The sequence below is a fragment of the Columba livia genome, chromosome 16, assembly GCF_036013475.1.
Source record: "Columba livia isolate bColLiv1 breed racing homer chromosome 16, bColLiv1.pat.W.v2, whole genome shotgun sequence".
NCBI classification, from domain to species: Eukaryota; Metazoa; Chordata; class Aves; order Columbiformes; family Columbidae; genus Columba; species Columba livia.
Window position 1 is genome coordinate 596,117 of NC_088617.1, and position 21,105 is coordinate 617,221.

Here is a 21,105-nt window from a genome sequence, read left to right on the forward strand (position 1 = left end):
GACCTTTCCCCCATTTCAATCTCGCTTGAAGGAGAGCAGAGCACGAATGGCAGGATGTGACCCGGGACCGCGAGGTGAGCGGTCAAGCAGCGATGCGGGAGCGGTGCCGTTTCGGCAGAGCCTGGCTGCCCCACGGACACCGGAGGAGCCCGGTGTTCCCCACAGGGCCCAGCCACCTATGTCCTGCAGTACTGTCCATCACCCTGGAAGTGGAGGAAGTTCTCCCACCCCCGCAGCTTCCCAAACTGGATCAGAGACACATTCAGAACCTTCTTTACATCTAAGGTTTTGAAAGTGTTTTACTTTTTACGTAACATCCCCCAAAGTAGCACGCTTTGTTTCCAGCGGGGTATATAATCCCACATGGTTCAAGGTAGTTTCCATTATAGGCCAGAAATGTTCACCTGATGTCAAAGTAAGGCAACAACATCTGAAAACCATCTCCTGGGACCTGGGAAGAGCGTTAACTAGCGCGTGTGGATTATCTAGATTCTGCAGCATTCATTTATACAGGTCCAAGTTCTCAAGATGCCACTCAAAATGTTCAAGGTTTATTTTCAAATTACAGCTCCATGTTTTATTCCACTTCAGACTGGTTTCTGTTGGTTTAGGGTACTTCTAATGACAGAATCGCACATCACACTGGACTCTGCTCACATCACTTTTAGCATCTGTTTTCATCGTCTCCAACCCAAGCAGCGCAGCAGTTACAATCGCACCGCACGGTGTGCCCTGAGTCAGTAGTCTGGTTAATCACACCCGCTTGAACTCACAGGAGGCGCCAGAGCCAACAACGGAACACGTGCCACGCTAACGGCTCTCGTGAGCCGACGAGCAGGAAGGTGCGGAAGGCTGTGCCCCCAGCCCAGCGCCAGCAGCCTCCTGCAGTACAACTGCACAACGCAGCTGTGGAGACAGAGGGGACTGGAAGAGCAGAGAAAACGCAGAAAATTGCTGTTCACAATAAGAAAGATTTCAACAGCAACACATCATCCTCTTAACGAAGCCAGGTAATCTATGCAAGGGGAACGTGAAGGTGAACTTACTTTACCACCGGAGTATACAGGCAGTGCAGGCGGCAGTAGAGCCTCACACCCTGAAGAAGGAAAACACATGGCATTATCAGTTTTTTCCTTTTCTAAAGGAACACTGGCTAGCTGAAGAGAGCAAAACCTGGGCACTGACGTCTCTGCTCAGCTGGAATTATCTATTGATTAACTGGTTTTCAAAACAGTTCCCTTATCTTCTCTGTCAAACGCTCTTCTCTTCCTTCCCTGCCTCCAGAAGCCAAAGAAATCTGTTCTTTTATCTCTAATCACCTCCATTCCAACATTTTCTCCATTAATCCTTCCTCATAATTAACCCGTGAACTGATGTCTATAAGAATAAATCCAATTTATTAAAAGCTATATGGGATGAACAGAACTCATTTGACATACAATTACCAGGACCAGCAGTTAAATATTGATCTCCTCTATCTCCCTGAGCCATAATGCCCAGATTTTCAGCAGACAGGCTGTATTATGGGTTACTGTTCCCCTTTAAGACCTTCTGGTAGTGTATTAGGATTGTGATCAGCAGCCTTGGGTGCAGTCACAACTGTATTGTTATTTATTGCTAAGCTCTGCTTCCTCTGTGTAGAGCGAATGTCTGCTCTGGCTTTAGGGCGGACAGCTTAATGCAACAAAGACAAACGGCACTAGGGATCTGCGATCCAACAGGTCAATGACAAATCACAAGGTTCCAACTGAGAATGGCAATACAAACCTTGGACATGATGTCTTCCAATTCACTTCTTGGCTTGTACGTTCCATCGTCATAGCGAAATCTGTACATCACCTGCTCATTCTTAAACTGGTGCTTATCTGAAACTAAAACACCAGGATGACAATAAATGGTTCTTTTCTCCTGCCATGTTCTCCACAGGCTGGTACATCTGCACCGAAGGATTTGCTGGTATCTGTCATTTTCTGAAGGACTCGGTTTTTCAAATTTCCCCTTATCTAGTATATTTGCTCTGTGCACTTTTGAATAGCTCCGCCAACAAAAGTAGATTTCTAGAATACTGCAGCTCAAATAAAATTGACCTTTCTTCCTTTCACACCAGGTTCAGTTGTGTAAGGCTCTGGAAACCGTCCTAATGAAGATAACTGGCACCATCTGACTTTTTTCAGTAACTTTTGAACACAGTCCTGCAAATTCCCACAACAGTTGCCACAGCACTGAAGTTGCTTTTGCAGTTGTCCAAAGTTCAGCAGTTTTCACCTGACAGTAATGTTAGGCCAAGTGAAAACGAGATAAAAGACATTGCCTAACGCAGAACAGGGGTAAGGGCTTCATCGTGGTGCGTAAGTTTTAAGTTCTTGCTACATTAGGAGACACATAAGGGGATACTTTCATGTTCAATGCTTTCTCAAAATCTCAAGAGTTATTTCCTTAAGTAAATGCAGCATTGCAAACACCTTCCAATGTCTAGAACAACTGTCACTAGAGACACGAACATCAGGAACTCTCACTAACGGGAGCACTAAAACCAAACCAGATGCATCTTCCTTGGCATTTGAATAAAGAGAGCAGTGGATGTAACAGCATAACTTTCTCTGAGCTGTAAATGTGTGTTCAGAGACAAAGGACACTCAAAGTGTTCAAGTCAGAAGTCGTGGCAAGGTAAACAGTCTGCATAAAGAACAAGCCTCGGGAGAGCTTTCTGCCCCAACAGTTCCAGTGTAGGCATTCAAACCGCAGGCGAGCGAGGGGGGTGCGGGCGAGCGTTCTGCATCCAAAGGGGTCCCTGCAGTCGGGGGGCAGAGTGTTTCGGTCTCCAAAGCCACAGGTCGGGCCAAGGACCCAAAGTGTTCAGCAGTCTGGAGCTCATGCTCAAAGCTCTTCAGAGGCTGAACGTGCCTGAGTGTGGCCTGGTCCCGGGGAAGGGACGCGCGTGTGCACGAAGGATTGTGGTGCTGCTCAGATTGGATTTCTCTACGCGTTAATTAAAAGAAGATAACAGACGTAATTTCTTAACAGTGTTATTGTCACCTGAAAGACAAGTTTGTGGAGCTGAGATACCAAGAGATTAAAGCAAGACTAGCCTAATTAAATGGCTCCCCTCTTTAAATTGGTTTCCAAGAGATAGTATGGAAATGTAAACCACTGGTGACTTAAGACCCACATACCATATGCCTTTGATGTGCATTTTGCAGCTAAATTCACCTGAATGTTGAAATCGAGGCATTTGCTGTTTAGCTAGAATAGGACTATGTTCTCTGTCTGCATAATGTAATATGAAAATAACAGGAACCAGAATCTGGAGGAAGACCCTATTTTAGTAGAAATGCAGATAGCACACAAAATTTTCAAACAAGCTACTTTGGTCATGCAGCATTTCCGCACACACTACCCTAGGTTCTAAAATACCCCTCGTCACAGCACTTCAAGGTCATCTGCTGGGGACGATGAAGAAATATGATGCATCACTATTTTAAAGAAAGATATTCTTGCCAAATGAGCTGGAACAAATCTCACAAGAAACCCTTCATCATATCTTTTCTTTATGACAAGCAGTCTCATTAGAAAGAATGACCCATCATCTGGAGCCCCTCACTCTGTTTGTGCCTGTGCCCCAATCTGCAATCACCCTCATTTCCAGGGCATTGCCGAAATGCGGCATCTCTTTATGGCGCGGAGCACTCACCGTGATGAATGATTCCATTTTCCAACAGCGCCTGTCCCAGGTTGACCCCCTCCTCTGGTTTGCTTATCTCTCCAATCTCTGTGAGCCACGATACAAACTCACTGCAGAGGGAAGCACAACAGTATATAAGGGAAGCTGTGTATATAAGCAGACACGCGGCCCTGCAAGTCATCGGCCCACCACAGGAGACCTGCTCCTTGAGGCAAGTGCGAAAACTGTTTCAAGTGATGACATCTCTACTGAGTGGCCTGATTTCCTGCGGTTCTGGAGGAAATGCTCATAGAAGACTCAGATCTCCTGTCCGTGACTTTCCCACCATTCGCCTTGGCTCATCCTATATACCATGCACACAAAAGGAAAGAAGACCTGGCTGGATCTATAAAGATGCTGCAAATCCTCATTTTATTGAGCAATCCAGACATCCAAGGAGGAAAAGGAAAGCAAGATTAACTGTTGACCGTAAAAACAACAAGTTGGACAGTAGAGAAAACAGCTGCTTCTGCCCTCCCAAGCAGTGACCGTGGTCTGAGCTGTTACACACGCTCGCCTTCCTACACCGGGTCTGATTCTTGCCACCCCCTCGCCCCAGTGGTGTAACTGCACTTGCTTTCATGGAAGCACAGTAGGACTTAGGACAGAAGATTCAAGCACAGAGCAGTTAAAGAGAGCACAAGTCCCACTGACAGGTTAATTTAAGGTCATTTGCTGGAGTTGGTACCTGGCAGATACATAAATTCTGCTTTTAATATATAGAGTAAAGGTGCCGAGTCTGTCTGCTCATGCAGCACACAACAACACCTCTCACTGGTGAGGGGCAGAGCTGCACATGTGGGCAAAATAAAAGCCCCAAATTAATAGATATGTAGGACGTTACTCAATTAGAAACAGTAAGTATAGAAAAAGGGACATTGCAAGCCTGATGAATACAGTGCTGCCAAAGCTATAGGGGGCTGAGCTGTTTGCCAGGTTAATTAGCAATTGTACTAGAAATGTGTTAAAGTTCTAGAGAAGAACAAAAGGAATATATGAAAGTAGAGTGACATACGGGAGAAGTGAGTTCGACAAAGCAGCTGGGCGGCTGCCAGTGTGCAGAGGGTTGCTGCCTATCAGAACCAGTACCCATGCCTCCACTTGTGGGCTCTAAACGAAGTACTTTTAGTCTCTTCATGCTTATCAGAGCTGACTCATCTAAGCTGTAGGTAGTATTTGCATTTCGCCTTGAGAATAATAACAACAGCTTCAATACTGAAAGCTTGAGTTCCCTGAGGGGCTACCCTGTAACTGTCAGAGTGCGGAAAAAGCCGCAGAATCTATTCAGCGACGCCAGAGGAATCCCATGGAAACCAGCGGAGTTCTGTCAGGCTCCTGAGGCCAGAGCGCTGTAGTGGGCAGGCAGAGTCCCTTCCAGGGAAAGCTCCTTCTCGACTTCCCAGGGATTCTGAACTGTTTCTAGGAGTACTTAAAAACTGAAACAGTATAAACTGCAGAAGGATGCAAAGTAAGAATGGTCCTCCACACCACTGCTGAGAAGACGAGGCCCTGCGGAGCGCCCCATCCCAGGCGCGCTGGCCAGCGACCGTACTCACCGCAGGCACCCAGGTAGATGCCCCATTGCTGTACGTTCTTCTGTCACGTGCAATGGGCCTATGGTTGTTTACAGCACTTTTTACAGCACTTAAATAGTTGCCCTAAACTGAAGTGGAACACTGCTACCTTGTTAGCCTTGTTCTCCTTAACCCTTTTGCTGATTAGAAACAGCTGTTACGAGTTACTATCCAATAGAATGAGCTGTCACCATACAGCCCGCATATGGCGTGAAATAGAAATCAATGATTAATTTTAATAAGTCACAACTGTGATGGGGGTTATGGCCTTTTCAACCAAGCTGCATCAAAGCACATCCGATCTGACCTCACAACACCATCCCCAGAAAATCCAGAGACCGTTCTTTTAACGGGTATGAAAAGGCCTTTTCAATTCAAACGCCACTTACTTGCCGAGAAAGCACTTGGGCACAGTACTCAATTTTCTCCTCCTGTCTTTGATAAGGTTCACTTTCTTACTCATCATCTTCTGGTACAGCTTCTCTCCTTTCTCGGCAATCATGACATACGCGTCCCTCTCCATTCCCAGCTTCAAACCTGGAATACAGAGCACAAATTCCTTCAGAACCTGAACATCAGATAAAGTGTCAAAGTCAAAAGCTGAGGCCAAACAGACAAGGTGGTAAAACCACAAAAATTAACTGACTTATCTTGCAAATAAGGGTCATTTATTTATCTGGGTACAAAACTGTCATTGGTGAGTTTAGCACCAATGAGATACTTACAGCTTTTCTTCTCCATTTTAAAGAGTAGCTTTAAATTTGTGGTTACATCACATCACACAGAGTAGAATGGTTTACAGGACATGGAGGAGTTCCAGACAAAGGGAGATACAACATACACCTTCTGAAACGCATTTCCCGCTGCAGTTTCACTTCTGACCCTGCAATAACTGCCAGCATAAGAGTTTTCAAGGCAGCTGCACGCCTGACCGAGCAGATGGCTTTGAGTGTTCTGGTACTTGTGGCCAAAACACAAAACTGCTGAATCCTTAAATAAATCTAAACTAGACAGGAACATTATTTTCTCATCATTTCTTCATTAGCCTATTTACTAATACCCCTAGGCTAAAAATACAGTTTGACAATCTCATCATTGAATCAGTGAAAGAAATACTGAATGATTAAAGGAATGGTAGATAATTAGCTATAGAGACAATTTCACGCCCACTTTGTATGAGTTTCCACATAGCTCACGTTAACTTGGAAACTGCTGCAGTCCGGGGGATGATCTCCGAGAAGAGGTGTCTGTGTTACAGCGATGACGGGAACTGGCGCGTTCCCTCTTCCTGTGGGTTTGCAAACTGCTTCAGGGGGACAGCGCATGCGAAAGACGGTTTGCTGCTGGAGACCTTCTGTCACTTCTGGTCTGAACAAACTGGCCTGTTTTCTGGCTACCTTACCCTAGAGCTTGCAAATCCAGGCAGCTCGGGAGTCCAAAGGTGAGGCACAGATTTTAGACATCTCCAAGATCAGCTTGAGAACTGGCAGCCTGAATCGGTCCTGGACTTACGTGCCTAATGTTTACAGAGACTGACATTAGGCAGAATTTAAGTGATGAGTGTAAGGCTATAAAATGAGAACTGTACATTCTTTGGGAAGAGCAGCTCACCCTGGCTGGACATAAATCCTGTTGCTTTGCAGCAAGATACTGAAATGAATTAATAGTCTTCTGTGTCATCAGAATCGCTCTCTAGCTTTCTGAAAACACTTAATGCATTTGTTTTAGAGGCTTGAAATGCACATTCCAGAAATCAGACTTGCACAACATTCGAATACAGTCTTTCTTTCTGTGTCCAATATCTGGCAAAGGTCTTGGCTCCGTAAATCCCCTGGCTTATTGCCGTTATTCTTCATCCTCCTCTTTCCCCAACACTGCGATCCGATCGAATGTGAATGCTGACACGCGTAGCTGAGGCTCGTTTGCAACAGGAACTGGCGACAGCGAACAGCCTGCGTAGCGGTGTACACGCGTCAGGCTGGTCACACACCGCGCTCCCGGCTCCGGTGCGAAGGGCAGACGGAACGCACGGCCTGCCCGGCGCGTCCCGCGCAACTGGGATCTCACCAAGCCTTCTAACCCAACGCGTATCTCGGTGACTGCGAGCGCTCTGATCCAAAGGAGATTTTCCAGTGAGGTCTGGAATGCCTGCCAGAATATCTGTGCTTGTCCCCTGCGCCTGTCATCAGTGCCACATCATAAAACTGTATGACAAAAGCATCAGAAAAGCCACCCTCACTAGAGCCAACGCTGTGTGGAAAACTTTGAGAAACTTTCTGTTGAGGAACAGCCCTTTTCCCTTCCTGATGTCTATTGCAGTCACCTCCCGTGTTCTCAGGCTCCCTGTTCACACATGGTCTGTTCTCCCAGTCCTGTCTTTCACTTTCCATTGAACCTCCTCTGTCCTCACACACTTTACCCAACGCACAAGAGACTCTGTGGAGCACCAGGGGCCTCACCAAGCAAAAACGCACCATGCAATGGAGAGTCCTGCAGCTTTAGACACACCACTTACACTCCCAGGGTAGAAGAGCCAAAAAATGTATCTTATTAAAAAAATGAGGATCCTTACAGGAGAGTGGGTGGGCTGCAGAACTGACCACCCAGCACAGGTTACCAGCTCAGGAGGGTAAAACATTTCCTTTTCATTAAAATAAAATCAAAACTGATTCTACATTTTGAAGGTACTATCCTTGCTATTATAAAAAAGTGTATTGGAGTTCATATATGATAAGGTATGTTAGAAATGTTTTTATTCTATGGTAATCGGTAACACTGCAATGTGCATCGTGTTTAGCAGATTAGATGCAAAGTACTGTAACATAAAAACCAAGGTTTGGATTTCAAAGGACATGGAAGGATTTAGATTCTCTGCTTTCATTAAACTTCAGTGACAGACCCACAGCTTTCTTAAAACGCTTTAAAGAAATCTAAAGCGTTATTGCTTAGCAAGTACAAGTTCTGCAAACACACCACTAACGGGTTCCGGACTGACCTCTTGCAGTACCAGCATGGGCAATGGAGCTGCATGTGGAGAGGGGAACCTTCCAAAGTCAGGCACGGAATGGGTACAAATGTGTCACCTCCTCTGGAAACGAGCTGCCATTGTTCCCACGGAGCAAAGGGAGCAGGTTCACTTGTGACAGACAGCTCTGACTTCAAACAGAACTCAGAACTTCATCGCCCACCCTGACCCATGGCTTGTGAGCTTGTTTCAAGATAAGCTCCGTTATTGTTGCGTTTCTCCAGGACAGATAAAAGTGACAAGTGTCTGCATACATTTGTCACTGTTCTCAGTCCAACTGTAACATTTCTAGAGCTTTTCTCCATTAACCGTTCTGTTTATTTCAAGATCATAGAGGCCAAGTTTCTGAGAATGAGTTTGTGTCGCTGCCTCTGGAAAAGGCTGCGAGCTGGATTTGCTTCTTTCCTTTTACTGATAGACACAAATACAAGTTGTTCTTATTCACAAATAAAAGAGCAAAAATGAAATTGATCCATCAATTAAATTTAATTCTGCCCATGGGAGAAAAACTGCAGACTTTTCTTTGTCTCTCAGATACTTATACACAGATATACATTTCCCCTTGGTACTCAAGTTTATTCAGTCCATTAGAAAGTACATTATCCACTTACTCTCTCTCTGCTCCCTCTCCTTGATGATAGCATCCAGCCACTTCTGTTTGTCCTCGGCAGTCTTGGCCATGCAGACGAACCATTTGTTCTTGGCTGTGTTGTGTATCTTCCAGCCGTTGGTCACGGTGTAGCCGTTGCTGTGGTAATCTGCTGTAAAACCCAAAGCACAACGCACACCATGAACAGAAGGGCTGCTGCTTTAATGAATCGGTGTGGAACACCTTAACTAACGTTTCTTCCTGAACAGCCTGATTCCTGGAGGTGTTCCTCATGCTCCAGGCTCACCGACTGTCCGTGTGATGGTTGGTACATACCACTCTGGAGTGAAAACACCAACAGAAGTGCCCGTGGCTTGGCCATGGACTGAACGGCTCAGTCCTAAGAGCGACACTGTAATTCCACATCAGAACTAGAGTATTTCAACTACAGTGACATCAGTGAAAGGTCTATGGCGTTTGTCCAGGTTCTTTATTCTGAACTTTCTCGGGACACATTGACTTCTTGCACCATAAGGATTTTTGCCCACAGGACATGGGAACTCTTTAAATGTCAACTCTTTAAAGGACATAATATTAATTCCTGACTTATTACAACAGCAGCAGAGGCTGGTTTGGCCTTTGTGGGTGAAATCAGAAACCCATCCAGCCTTCTGACCTGTGTCAGAACACAACAACCCAACACAACTGCATTCCCATATTTGTTCATCACCACATTCCACGCTACTGATCTGATGCTAAGACTGACATTTGGTAGCATTCTAAAGAAGATGAAGATGCAGAAGTTCTGTTATTATAGCTGTAATGGCTTAAGATGTAAGAGAAGAAATGATGCAAAGAAGATAAAGGATCTTTTACTAAATTAACTTGGATTAGGAGAAAAAATAGACAAGCTTCTGTGTACACAAACTCTTCATACCGCCATTTCAGAATGAAGGACTAGTGCCTGCACGCATGTCCAGTCTTTCAACTGTAAAAGCTGGTCTAATAATGAAGGCATCAGAAGTTCCAGAGCTTACTGAAGGTTTCATGAAAGGGGATGGACAAGTATTTTGTACCACTTACCAACACAAGATCTGGACCTGCTGTGCTGTTAAAAGACGGTATTTGGTCTCTTACCTGTTCCATCTTCCACGTTCTCCACCTCCATGACTTCTGTATTTATCCGGCCCCGGAAGATATAAAGGGACCCATTGATTGACTTTGTCCGTTTTGATGTTTTTTTCCCAGTAACTCTGCAATTAGGATTTAGATTGTTAGCAATACAAAAGCATATAGTGTAACACATGTATACATAAATCATCTGAGACACGAACATTCAAAAAGGATTCCAGTGGTGTGTTATTTGACCGTGTCTCTGATTGTAAAGAGTTGAAATGATCAGCTCACAAAGATAAGTGTACAGTGTACAGCAGCGTCAGCACAGCGATGAAGAGCTTACTTTACAAGATTACGTGAAAACTGGGATGCCTTCAGGATTCACATTCTTGACAACGAACTGCTTGAAATGCCAACAGAACTGCACTGTGCAGGGCTCTGGGCTGAGACCCGCACATCACCCCACACAACGTGACATTTGCCTGCTCTGCTTGCCCAAAGCTTTGGTAAATTTGTGGTGTGTGAGCCAAGTTTCAAATATGAAATGAAATCAAATATGAATCAAGAGGTTAGTGTCATGTGGTCTTTTCTACGTGTGTTAAATGTCATTGTATGTGGTATTTGGGAAAGTGCTGCTGTGGTGATTTTGCACCAAAGTTTCCATGCTTACCTCTGTTGGAGTGTTGTATAAACGATTTCAGAAAAGCGCTTTCCAGTGCTGGTTATGTTCTGATTTTTATGTCTAGAATAGGTTTAAACTACCCAGCTGCCACCTGCTGAGCTTTAATATCTCAGCACAGCCCCGCTACGCGAACCAGAACCCAGCGGCTCCGCCGATCGTGGCTGGGGATGGCGGGTGGCCAGGCTCTGTGCGGCGAGGGATCGCCGTGGCAACCTGCCAGACGCTCGCGAGATTGAGAGAACACAGCAATAAAAAACAGCTGGGGAGCGAATTCCTGTCCAAGTGAAATATCTGTGATGAACCGAGGTGACAGCAGAATCACCACGCTTTGCTGAACAGTTTTTCCTTTTCCAACTAGCTTTAGTGACACATGCACACGCAGTGATGACCCTGTACTTACAACCATCAGACTGACAGGGACGGAGATCTCGGAGCTATTAGATCATTTCCTAAAGACGACTGTTGGAGCCCAAAGAAAAGCTGTCCTGGCAGCCTCAGCGAAAACCCTTTCAAAACTCAGCCCACTTCCCCACATGAAACATATTGTTCCTGACATCAGGATTCAATTTAAACAGCCGTCTATGATCCTGCGAAACACACAAAGCAACACTCAGCCCTTAAAGTCTATGTCATCGGTTTGTCAGGCTGCCCGAAGCTTCTGCGGAGGATGAGACTGCAGGCTCAGATCTACAGTCACAAATCTAATTCCAGTTCTAAACACATCTTCAAACTGGTCTCAACAGCGCTGCTCCTCATTTACACTATTGTGAAAAGATATGATGCCTAAATTCAAATGGCTGCATTGCTGACTGCTTATCAAAGAGTGAGGCCTGAATTCTGATTGCATTTCAATCAATAAAACTCCAGTGATTTCAACAAGTTAAGCACAGTACAAGTGAGATGAGAACCATTTCAGATTAGGAACAGACACAAGTAGTTTTTCAAGTGGGGTTGTTTTTTGGTGGTTTTTTTTGGTTTTCCATAGCCTGTGTCCCACTAACACGCCGGTTGTCTGTCAGCAGCCGGCCAAACCATCACACCAGCATAACCGGACAGACGTCCATTTCCATCCTGGACTAATTATAAATAGCAGCTAGACAGGAGAAATATTCAGCATTAAAGTCTCTCACCAGTCCCTAAATACATCTTTTACATGAGGCAATTCCCAGCAGACTTAATAAACTACTCTGCTTTTAATGGAAATCAGATACTCAACATTTCATCAGTTCGAGCTACATCATTAGACAAACAATATGGAACCTCTGGGAAAAGCAAAGTGTTAGAGCAGCCCTCTCCAAAACGGAGCCCAACTGCAGAGCCCAAGGAGCTGCTCCGAAGGCAGCGCAACGCTTGTTTGCTCCCTCTCGGTGTCCCGGGAGAGCGCCCGGGCAGCGCGGGGGCGGCTGAGCTGCCGGCGGGACCAGCACCCCCGTGCTCAGAGCTCCTAACAGGCACAAGACTGGACAGGGTTTTGTTTAAGGAACAGTCTTCTGTTAGAAGACCCGCAGATTTCTGAACTCTGTCTCATAAGGGAGTTTGGATTTCGACAAATCTGGTAAAGTGTCAAATGAACTGTTTTCTCTTTCTTGCTATATTTCATCAGTCACAATGCTTCAGTTAGGTGACATTAAAAGACACATAAGAGCGAATTCTGTTAAGTTTCTTCAATTTAATTTAAATGTTCATATTACCTTCTAATAATTTCTACTGTAGATTTCACCTAGTAACTTGTATTTATGTTTTGCAGTTTCAGCATTATCCGCACACAAAGTCTGAACATTACTGAAATTATTTTTGCCCAGCTTGATGGCTCCAAAATTTCCACTGAACAAAACACTGGGGAATAAACCCAAATTTTGACATATGAGGATTTTCTTTGGAGAGAACGGTCTGGTTTGTGAGGATTGCTAACTGGGGTGGCCACTCTACCTGCCATCACCAGCAAAGAAGTGTAACCTGGAGACGGGGAGGACGACAGGAAAGGGAGGAGGAGGAGGAGGATCTGGGGTGTAGAGAATGCACCGCAAACTCAGAAAAGGCCGAGACTGGAGCTGTGAAGAACTGAAATACAGTACAACTGGTGCAAAGTGCTCTCCAAACTGCTAATGCTATTTTAATAATAAGCAGTAGGTGTTAATAATGCTTAAGTTTTCTAAGATGGAATGATGCAAAAATCATTACTAGGATAAGGAAGAAAACACACAGAACACACGGACTGTGAATGCTGAAGAGCAGCTCGCTAATCCGCATCTCTTCCTCACTCCTCTGAGCCCTGCATGTACTTCATGTTTTCTTAGCCTTCCACTTTCCCCTTTCTTGGCTCTACCCAATGTTTCACGTCACCCTCTCCTGCTCGGCGCAGCCCCACGATGGAGCTGGCAAGGCTGCTCCTTCACAGCCTCCTGGAGACCCGTCGGCTCCGGGAAGCTTTCCAGCCCCGAGAACCCGCTCCGTGTTTCTTCTGCACTGTACCAGCTCCTGCTTTTGGACTGTGCACTTCTCGGGGGGGGCCATTACTGCCTGGCGTATTCATCCCACCATGTAGTGACTTCGTTCTCATATAGTCTGGTAGCAATAGTCAGGAACAGAGGAAAGCCAGACCTGGGACTCAGCCCTACAGAGCGACCCGGAATACAGTGGGTGATGGTAACCGATCTGACTTACTTCTGAAGGGCCCCATTCTGAAACTGTAAGGACAGAGGCACTCACCTGGATTTCCTCTTACAATAGACCAGTAGATTATCAAATAGAAAGAACATTCTCTCCTGGATGTTTCCTGCAGAGATTTTTAACAGAGTCCCTTGGAGCAAGAGCTGTGTGCAGATATCTGTTAGATTTGACCCCTGAAACAGAACAGAGATATTGTTGATTTCTACCGTTTTGTGTGCATGTGTGTAATGAAGGACTTTTTACTAAAACACCATTATTTTACCTCATGTCATCAAACTGTGAAATAACTGATGCACACATAGGAGGAAGTCTGCATTATAGCCATAATATGGCTAAACACAAAATATTCTCTCTGGATTATAAAGATTCTTTGGAGCCTGCATACAGTACAATAAATCTCCTCTATTAAACTCCAGCAGATGTTTTCCTGAAGAAATCTTCCACTCTCAAAGCAGCTGTATTGGGAGGCTCTCAAGACCATTAGTCTTCCCTTCATGCTCTGAGCTATCATCGCGAATATCAAAAGCGATGGCTTCAGGAATGCTTTATAAAAGAATGATGGCATTTCCCCGACACTGTAGCTCTGATACTGACACACGTCACTCTTAACTATCTCTCTGCAAAATACCCTCAGTGGTGACACGTCTCTCCAGCTCTCTGTTAGAAGTATTGGCTCTGCTCTCCACGGTAGCTGGGAACGCAGCCGTGAGCACCGGCGTCCCCAGTTTCTGGATGCGCACAGCTGGGAATCTGCTCCTCAACTGCTCCAGTGACCAAACCAGACGGTTTGCTAACGCTTAGACACTAACCTTAAATCCCTTGATCTACAACAGCATCACTTCAAAGGTGCAAGAGCATCAAGGCTCCTTTCCAGAAAACCTCCCTGAGGGCTCGGAAACATTCATCACCCAGTTCTGGATCACTCGTTTTCACACTTCTCTTGGAGTTGAAAGGAAGAACAACTTGGGGTAATGGTGACTTCCTTCCACAGCCAGCATGCAGATAAGGAAGTAAATTAGATGATATAACCCATATGACCCACTGCCTTGAGTCTTAATGGAAAAGAGAACTGAGTCTGGACTGCAAGACACTCATTATCAACAGAAGGGCTTGATTTCCAAAGGTCCATTAACCCGGTACTCACAAAGAATAGAAAAATTGTGTAAAATACAATTCATCGTACTTAGAGAAGCTGAGGATCCCTCTGAGCACAGGCATGGAACCCAGCTCTGTCTGAGAAGTCCCTGCAGGAAGATCTGTGTGAATTATTTTAGGCATTGCATGAGTGATTTCTGGGGGAAGGTTCGAGGCAGGAAGGCAGTCTGCTGCCGCCAGGCTGCCCAGGGGAAGGCACCAAACTGAAACGAGCCTTTCTAAATGCAATGCAGTCCATCTAAAGGTGTGAATGAAGCTCTGATTACGTCATTTTCTGAATCAAACCTTCCCAGCTGCGCTGTCCATGTCTTGCTTGCAGTTATTCTTTAAAGGCTGCCAAGTGCGCAACCTCAATTTGTGTGTTCCACATATGTGTTTCTGTACGTTCTGGATAGAATGATGCAGGAACCAGCTAAACGCAATAGTTCCATCTGCTGTCCTGATATGCGTTTATTTCTTAATCTTTCTACGGAAAGAGCCAATACACATTCAGAAATGAGCACCTGACATTTTGAAAACGAGCTGCTGATCACTATTATCTCCAGAAGAAATCGCTGTATCACAGAATTATGACCCCCAAGGCCTACTAACACATGCACAAATAGCAACAGGCACGACCGACTGTACAACAGAAACACACGCTCCTCGTGTGGTTTGCCCATGCAGAAATCCAGGCTTCAGAGCACCCCAACAGCCAGATACAGCAAAAGCAATAAGCACAGTGACATCGTAACCGGAGTCAACCTTTCATCCACACAGGAATCACGGGGTAAGATCATCTGGCCTATTTTGTGCAGGAAGTGAAAGCCAATGATTGCAACACTTGCTTCTTGCCTTAAAATCTACGAATCTCTGCTCTTCCATCAGACCCATCTGATGGTATCTAAACACGGTTCACGCATTTCCTGTTGACCCAACTACTCCCCATTTATACTGATTGGAGAGGTTTGTCAACAGCAAGAAAGAGAGCAGGAGCATTTGTTTGATGTTTTTAGAGATAACACAGGACTCCTCACCTTTCTGAGTGGGACCAAGCGGCAGGGGGGAAGAAAAGAAAGCAAAAGAAAACATCATAGCTAGTGGAATTGCAGATTACAGCCAATTATAAAATGATTGATCTGCCTAAGGACTAACACATATCTTACAGCTCCCGCTGGTTTATGATGGGGGTTTTGCTTCCCTATGCATTTCAGACTAGAAGAATTTGGAGATATGTAGCAGTTGTTCAGTAGAAATAATTGTGAGGAGGAGCTCTCCCCCCAGAAAAATCAATACAGAGTTAAACCAAACAGCACACTAACCTGTTCTTCACTAAGCAAGCAAAGACATCCTCTACAAAAACTGCTCTTCTCATGCTTCCTCTACTTTTCTTTCCCCTTTTTTTGAATTAATCTCAGCTTCCCAGAAGGATCAACCGGAATTAAATTGACCTGCCTGAACCTAATCCATAACATAGACCTACAAGAACTCCAAACGAATTCGTGCGTTCCAAACGAACGCATGCGAGCAGAGGTGCTGTGCTGAGCAGCCCCGTGATGACGATGAGGCCGGGGCCGGCCCGTGGGCACAGCTGAAGCGCACACCACAGAGACCGGGCAGCTGCGGGCTGGACCCAGCAGCACTCGCCGCGCTGGAGCCTGTTCAGATGGGGTGAAGGAACGCCGGGCTGCTCGCGCGCTCCCCAGGTCAACGCTGCATCCCTTACAATTGTGAAGCACTTGGGCACAGGTAAGCTGATCACTTTTGGACAATTTCGATGCCTTGGATTAAAACAGTTGGAAGCTGCAGGCCTTTTTGAATTAGTGTGTATGGTATATAACTGCATATACAGGGTACCAGTGTTTCAGAATCTATATCCATGCTAATGGAGAACGAAAAATTTCTATTTCATAGGAGAATTTGCCATCAGATAAACTGAAAATAGCCATAAACTTGCTTTAGAGACTTCCTCCTGTAGCTTATAGCCAGCTCTGCTATTCATAGCACTGCATTGTTAAGCTAAAAATCCATTTAATTCAGCAATTTCACCCCTTCATAGGCAGGAGTTAGGAGCTTTTCTTATTAGGAATAACTGCGAAATACATCTGAAAGAACTAATGCCAGCTATTAACAAATACAGCACTCTGCTCTAGAGTCCAGACTGTTAGCACTGTGAGGATAAGAAGCTGTCAATCAATTTCAAAGTCCTTTACATGTACAGAAGAGAAAAATGCCACCCCGCTGAGCATCGGCCTGTATCTGTGATGTATAAAGCTGGTTTTCTTCCTTTTAATATGGCACTGGAATAACTTAGAAATGTTCCTCAGCTCACCGGGCGGACAAAACACTTCTTGAAATTTTGAGCTGAGTGACCTTGGTGACTCTGTTAGAAAACAGTGCACATAAACTGATCCGGGAGGGTTTTCAGCCCTGGAATGTTGCTGTAGATAAGTTAAATCCTAAAAAACCCAGTAAGTTTATGCACGACTTCATTTATAGCATCATGGAGCTTCGGGAGCCATGCTTCAGGCTCCAGAGTTCAGCCCGTGCCTCTTGCCTACGTGACCCCTGAGCTGCATCGAACCTGAAACGGTTTTAACTGCTTCTACAAGTCTTGCTATAAAGAACGTTGTTTGCTGAGCTTGCTATCCAAAAACCACACAGCTGGATATCTGGGTTGTTCTCACGTCTTCAGCTGGATGCCAAGAACATCCTTCAGGGAAAAAAATGATCAAGGTTTAAAACATACACGGAAGATAAAAACAACCCAAAAGAGAGTTATGGAGAGCACCCAAGAGTCCAAACGTGAGGAAGTTTACATGACCTCCAACAGAAATCCTCAGCTGGCAGCGATCAGCCTCGCAGCCCAGACGTCAGCCCCAACGCCGCCTCCCCAGCTCCACCGCCCGGCTCCCCGCCGTGCTCGCCCCAGCCTTCCGGCCCCAGGGCCCCAGCGAGCCCTGGCGAGACAACTGCCAGCCCTTCGCGCCAGCCTGGCCTCCCCGGGCTGCCACCCAGCCGCTCTGCTCCCCGATTTCCGCTTCCCCCAGGCTTCACATACCGGTTTTCTCCCTGATTTTTCTCCCTTCCACAGTAAATGCTCCTACCTACACAGATGCACCTACTGGTAAACACATCCATGAGTAGCTTAACTGAAGCAAACACAAATAAACCAGTTACTTCCTAATCTAAGGCTCGCTAACCTCACCTTTATCTTTTATACAGGAAACCTGTATGAAGCTGACCTAAATTTTAAAGGTCTCAGAAAAACTAAAGGCTTGTAGAAATGTAAAAAGAAACTTCTGTTATTTAGACCAGTCATGATTTTATCTTCTAGACTTCCTTGTCTTTCAGATGAGCTCTGCCCGTTTGAAATTTCAGCCCATTCCAGCTCTAAAACCTTTATTTCTTTCATAATCCATTTGTTCTGCTACAATTCAGCAGAAGCCCGCATACCCAAAATAAACACTAAATTCTAAACCCGTCAGAGCGATGCCATCCGCCCCTTCAAAGGCATTTACAGATCACACAGAACACAGAAATCCCTGTCCACGGTGTGAGTCACTAAACTTCAGCCACTCATCTGCGCAGCAAACTGCCCCCGGGGCGCCCGCGCGTCCCCCACGTACCTCCCATCCTTCGATGTGCGACTGCAACTGCTCAAGGGCTTCCAGCTTCTCCATCTGCCTCTTGGTCTCGTTGATGTTTGTGCAGACCGTCTTCATTGCCTGCAGGGCGTTCTGCACAGCCGGGTGATCAGGGTGCTTCGAGGGAGTCCTCTTCGCTAATTCCTTACAAAAAAAGCAATGTAAACTTAGAAGCGGCTCACTGAAAGGCTCAGACATTAGTGTGCAATCCCAGAGGAAAATGCCAAAAGCACTACAAAATTTCAGAGAAATTGTGGGCATGTTACTGCAAGACACTGTTCTCTGTTCATTTGTGCAGGGTTGCTGTTTTATATGAACGCTGCTAAATAAATGAAGCAATCACACGTGTTAAACAAGCCAAATTAAGAGAGCTCAATGTATTTTGTTGTGTCGCATGCATTTGCTTCTAGCGTGAACCAAAGCCAAACAAATTCAGAGATGATCTAAAAAGCACACTGTCCTCTTCAGGGCGTGCGACACGTGCACCTGGCCGCGGCCTGGGCGCTGCCCCAGCCCGGCGACGTGCACCCAGCGTGCCGGTGATGCTGGACCAGGCCCCTTGACCAAGCAAAACTTCTGCCGTAGCAAGTCTTACCAAGAACCGCTCAAGCCACAGAAGCAGGGTTTTCCGTGAACTACGTGTCCTCCCAGGGACAGCGCCAGGTTGCGCACCCCACCCACAGCACCTACAGAAACCATCAGGTCCACATTAATCCCAGCCCACGCGAAGCTTTAGGATCCAGGTTGTTTAGATCTATCACCAGCAGAAAAACGCAACTGAAGTGCAAATCGATTTACCTACGAGTGCAGCTGCCCCATGAGAAGCCAAAGCAGGACACCTCTCCTAATTCAGACACCTCGGCACACGGGGCCTGTGCCCGGGCCGGGGCTGCAGCGGCCGCTGTGGGAGGACGAGGGGCCGCCCTGTGCCGGTTCTGCCAGAGCCGGCAGGACCTGACCGAGCCCACTGGAGAAGCTGGTGGTGCCCCTGTGAAAATGCGCTTAAGAAAGGGCAAAACGCAGCAAGGCAGAGAGGAAAAACCTGTGAGAGATGGCCCTGGGAGCACCGAAGTGTGACAGGGAGGCGGCAGGAGCACAGGCCAGGCTGGAGCCGGGATGTCCCTGCACAATACGGAGGGGATGGCGATGGAGCCCACGGAGGACCCCACGCTGCAGCAGGGGATGTTTCCTGATGGATCCGCAGCAGGTGGAAAGCCCAACGCAGGGTCAGGTGCTCCTGCCATGGAGGACCCACGTGTGAGCAGGATCATCCTGCGGAACAGCAGCTCACGGAGAGCTCAGGCTGGAGCAGAGAAAAGCACGAGGATGAAGGAGCAGAGAGCAATGAGACACGCTGAGCGCAACCCCCCACTCCTCACACCCACAGAACTCGGGGCTGGGGCAAAGCCGAGGTTTGGGAATGCGGGAGTGAAGCTGAGCCTGGGGATAGGAGTGGTGGCTGGGGACAAGGTGGTTTCGTTTCTCACCATCCACAGCTATTTTAAATGGCAACAAATCAAGATGAGTCTGTTTTGCCGGTGATGATGATTAATAAGTGATCTGTCCGTCTTTTCCCTTGATCCACAAGCATGTTTTGTTTTCTTTTCTCCCCCGCCCTGTCAGACAGGGACTGAGCGAGGGGCTGGGTGGGCAGCCAGCAGCCACGGGCAACTGGCCAGCGCGGAGCAGCACCTTCAGCTCCCTGCAGGAAATTCACTACCCAGAGCTGTTCCGTGGTTTGTGTGTCAGGAGTGTAGCAATCGTATTATGCAGTAGGAAATTCATTTACAGAAGAGTAAGTACCTTGTCCAACAGCAGGGAACGTGCAGAATCAAGCCTTCCCGGCACTCGGGTCAGTGTTTCAGCCTGTGGCAAGCGCAGAGGACTCCCCAAAGGCTCGAGTGGGAAGGAGAAGGGCCGAGAGAGCAGCGGGAGCTTAGCAGGGACTCTTCCCCAGATTATGCTGCGGAGGCTGGGACACATGTTTAGACTGCAGAGATTACAGAGATGGAGATGTGTCTGCTCTGAAGGAGTTCCTAATTCACTGATCCAATGCACAAGGGCCCAGTTAAACACCGCCCGTGAAAAACCGCAGTGGGAAAACTTGGGACCCGACAGTATTAACCAGTTTGGCAAAGGGGGTAACCACTGTCAACTCAAAATTAATCATTTCTTTAAACCAACAGTATTTTATAGTCAGCCACAACTGGATAAAAATACATTAAAGAAACCCTAACTAAGGCTGGTAATTTCATCTTGATACATAATACTGTGTTTAAGACCCACATTTTTAGATTGCCTGGAATATTTAACATTCTCACTATGTTCTGTTTTGCCTAACATGTTATTCGTTTGTTTTAAAGTCCTGTGTTTAAATGGCAAACTGCTGCTGAATTGCAAAATGTTGTGTGACACACAAGAATGTGTTTGAATACAGGCAGCGCCTGCACCGCACCGTGTGAGCAGAGCTGCTTCCACCCACAGCCCCACAGCTGAGGGCAAAGAGCCTGCTAGGCTTGTTGTTCATCAAGGTAAGTGACTGCAGTCCCCAAATGCCCGTCATGGGCTCCAACTGGGCTTCATCTGTGGTCTCATATGTCTTTTGCTTCTCCTCATCAGCACGTTAACCTAAGCAAGAGTCTCTTTGCCACACGAAATGTTGCCATCGTGGCACAAATTCAAAGGCAGTATGTGGTGCTGTCCTGCTCGGCGCTGGCGCGCTCTGCGTTCAGGCGCGGGATGGGTGTTCCTGGCGCCTGCCTTGCCCCAGCTGGCCACAGCGCCTGCCACACAAGCACCGCTCCTAAGCTCACTGAATCCACACACCACCCCTAGATCAAATTAAGTGGCACTTTCAGGCTCAGGTTGCATGGCCTGTCAGAGCGTGGAGGGACATGGGCTGAAGTCCAAGTTCTGCTGAAGCTTGCATTAACTTACAGTAACTATA

The 21,105-nt window shown here is 46.5% G+C and overlaps 1 protein-coding gene across 3 annotated transcripts in view; it reads right to left on the reverse strand.

Annotated features, from left to right (window-relative positions):
• Positions 1-21,105, reverse strand: part of PREX1 (phosphatidylinositol-3,4,5-trisphosphate dependent Rac exchange factor 1) — a 123,412-nt gene that overhangs the window by 32,175 nt on the left and 70,132 nt on the right. For all 3 annotated transcript variants that reach the window (XM_065031701.1, XM_065031700.1, XM_065031702.1), the window contains exons 6-13: positions 18,141-18,302; positions 13,417-13,550; positions 10,047-10,162; positions 8,932-9,081; positions 5,685-5,832; positions 3,692-3,792; positions 1,768-1,871; positions 1,047-1,096 (exon numbers count right to left, since the gene is read on the reverse strand). In XM_065031701.1, the coding sequence (XP_064887773.1) occupies positions 1,047-1,096; positions 1,768-1,871; positions 3,692-3,792; positions 5,685-5,832; positions 8,932-9,081; positions 10,047-10,162; positions 13,417-13,550; positions 18,141-18,302 (965 nt within the window). The remainder of the gene's footprint in view (positions 1-1,046; positions 1,097-1,767; positions 1,872-3,691; positions 3,793-5,684; positions 5,833-8,931; positions 9,082-10,046; positions 10,163-13,416; positions 13,551-18,140; positions 18,303-21,105) is intronic.